The sequence below is a fragment of the Mus caroli genome, chromosome 6 (genome assembly GCF_900094665.2).
Source record: "Mus caroli chromosome 6, CAROLI_EIJ_v1.1, whole genome shotgun sequence".
NCBI classification, from domain to species: domain Eukaryota; kingdom Metazoa; phylum Chordata; class Mammalia; order Rodentia; family Muridae; genus Mus; species Mus caroli.
Window position 1 is genome coordinate 115,427,216 of NC_034575.1, and position 1,202 is coordinate 115,428,417.

At 35.8% G+C, this 1,202-nt stretch overlaps 1 protein-coding gene across 1 annotated transcript in view; it reads left to right on the forward strand.

The window, feature by feature from the left end:
* Kdm5a (lysine demethylase 5A) overlaps window positions 1-1,202 on the forward strand; it is a 70,013-nt gene that overhangs the window by 5,508 nt on the left and 63,303 nt on the right. Inside the window, 1 exon segment of the mRNA XM_029478250.1 lies at window positions 876-1,046. Within this exon segment, the coding sequence (XP_029334110.1) occupies window positions 876-1,046 (171 nt within the window).

A 1,202-nucleotide genomic window follows, 5' to 3' on the forward strand; every position in this document is an offset into this window, starting at 1 on the left:
TCCTTTGCTAGAGAAACGAGCTCTCTTAATCACAGAAATGTGTCCAGCCTTGCAGCTTGATTCAAAAATATCTTTTTGGTTTTGATTAGAGTTTTGTTTTGTTTTTGTGGGGATGGCTGNTTTTTTTGTTTAGTGTACATTTTTTTATACTGCATAATGTACGAAGTATAAATTTATTAAATACTTTTTAATATATTGAATGTGGACCAGTAACATTAAACTTTAAGGTTTGATATTTGTAAAAATTGTTTCCATTCCTTTGTTAAGGTATCAGTTTAATTAAAGGTAATTACATCTTAAGTCAAAAATAATGTTTATATTTACAGACAACATATAGAGTTAGGATGCTGGAATTTTACTTACCTGGTGAAACTTTTATTTTAAAACATTAATTTTGTGTGTATGCGCATACACGATCTTGGACATAAAGTGTTTGTGGAGGCCAGAGGACAACCTGTAGGAACTGGTTCTCCTATCATGTTGGTTCTACGGATGGAACTCAGATCATCAGACTTGTGAGCAATAGCCTATCTGAGGAACCATCTTCCTGGCCTACTGTTTTTATTTTTAAAGTCAGATCTCATGTATCCCACTTACTGCCCTCCAACTTACTGTGTATTGAAAAATGACCTTGAATGTCAAATCCTCCTGTCTTTATGCCCCAGCCCCCCACCCTGAGAGCTTAAATTACTGGTGTGCACTACCACACCTAGGTTTTATGGTATAGGGGTCAAAATCAATGCTTTTGTGCATACTAGGCAAGCACTCTACTGGTTGCTTTGGGGAAAAGCTTTTATCTTTTGAGATTATACAAGTTAGGATGCTTGACATTAATCTCTTTCCCTAATGAATTCTTACTTTTTTTTTTTTTCTAGATTGTTGCCAGCAAAGGAGGTTTTGAAATAGTCACCAAAGAGAAGAAATGGTCTAAAGTGGGTAGCCGNTTGGGATATCTGCCAGGAAAAGGAACTGGGTCTCTTTTGAAGTCACACTATGAAAGAATTCTCTACCCATACGAGCTTTTCCAATCTGGTGTCAGCCTTATGGTGAGATGCATCACAGTTCTTTGAGTGGAAAATTTAATTTGCCAAGTACAAACTTCAAGTGATACTCACTATAAGTAATAATGCTTATGCATAGCCAACTGGAATCGCTGTTTCTAGGCACCAAAAGAAGAAACAGTGTGTTAAAGTTTAAAAATT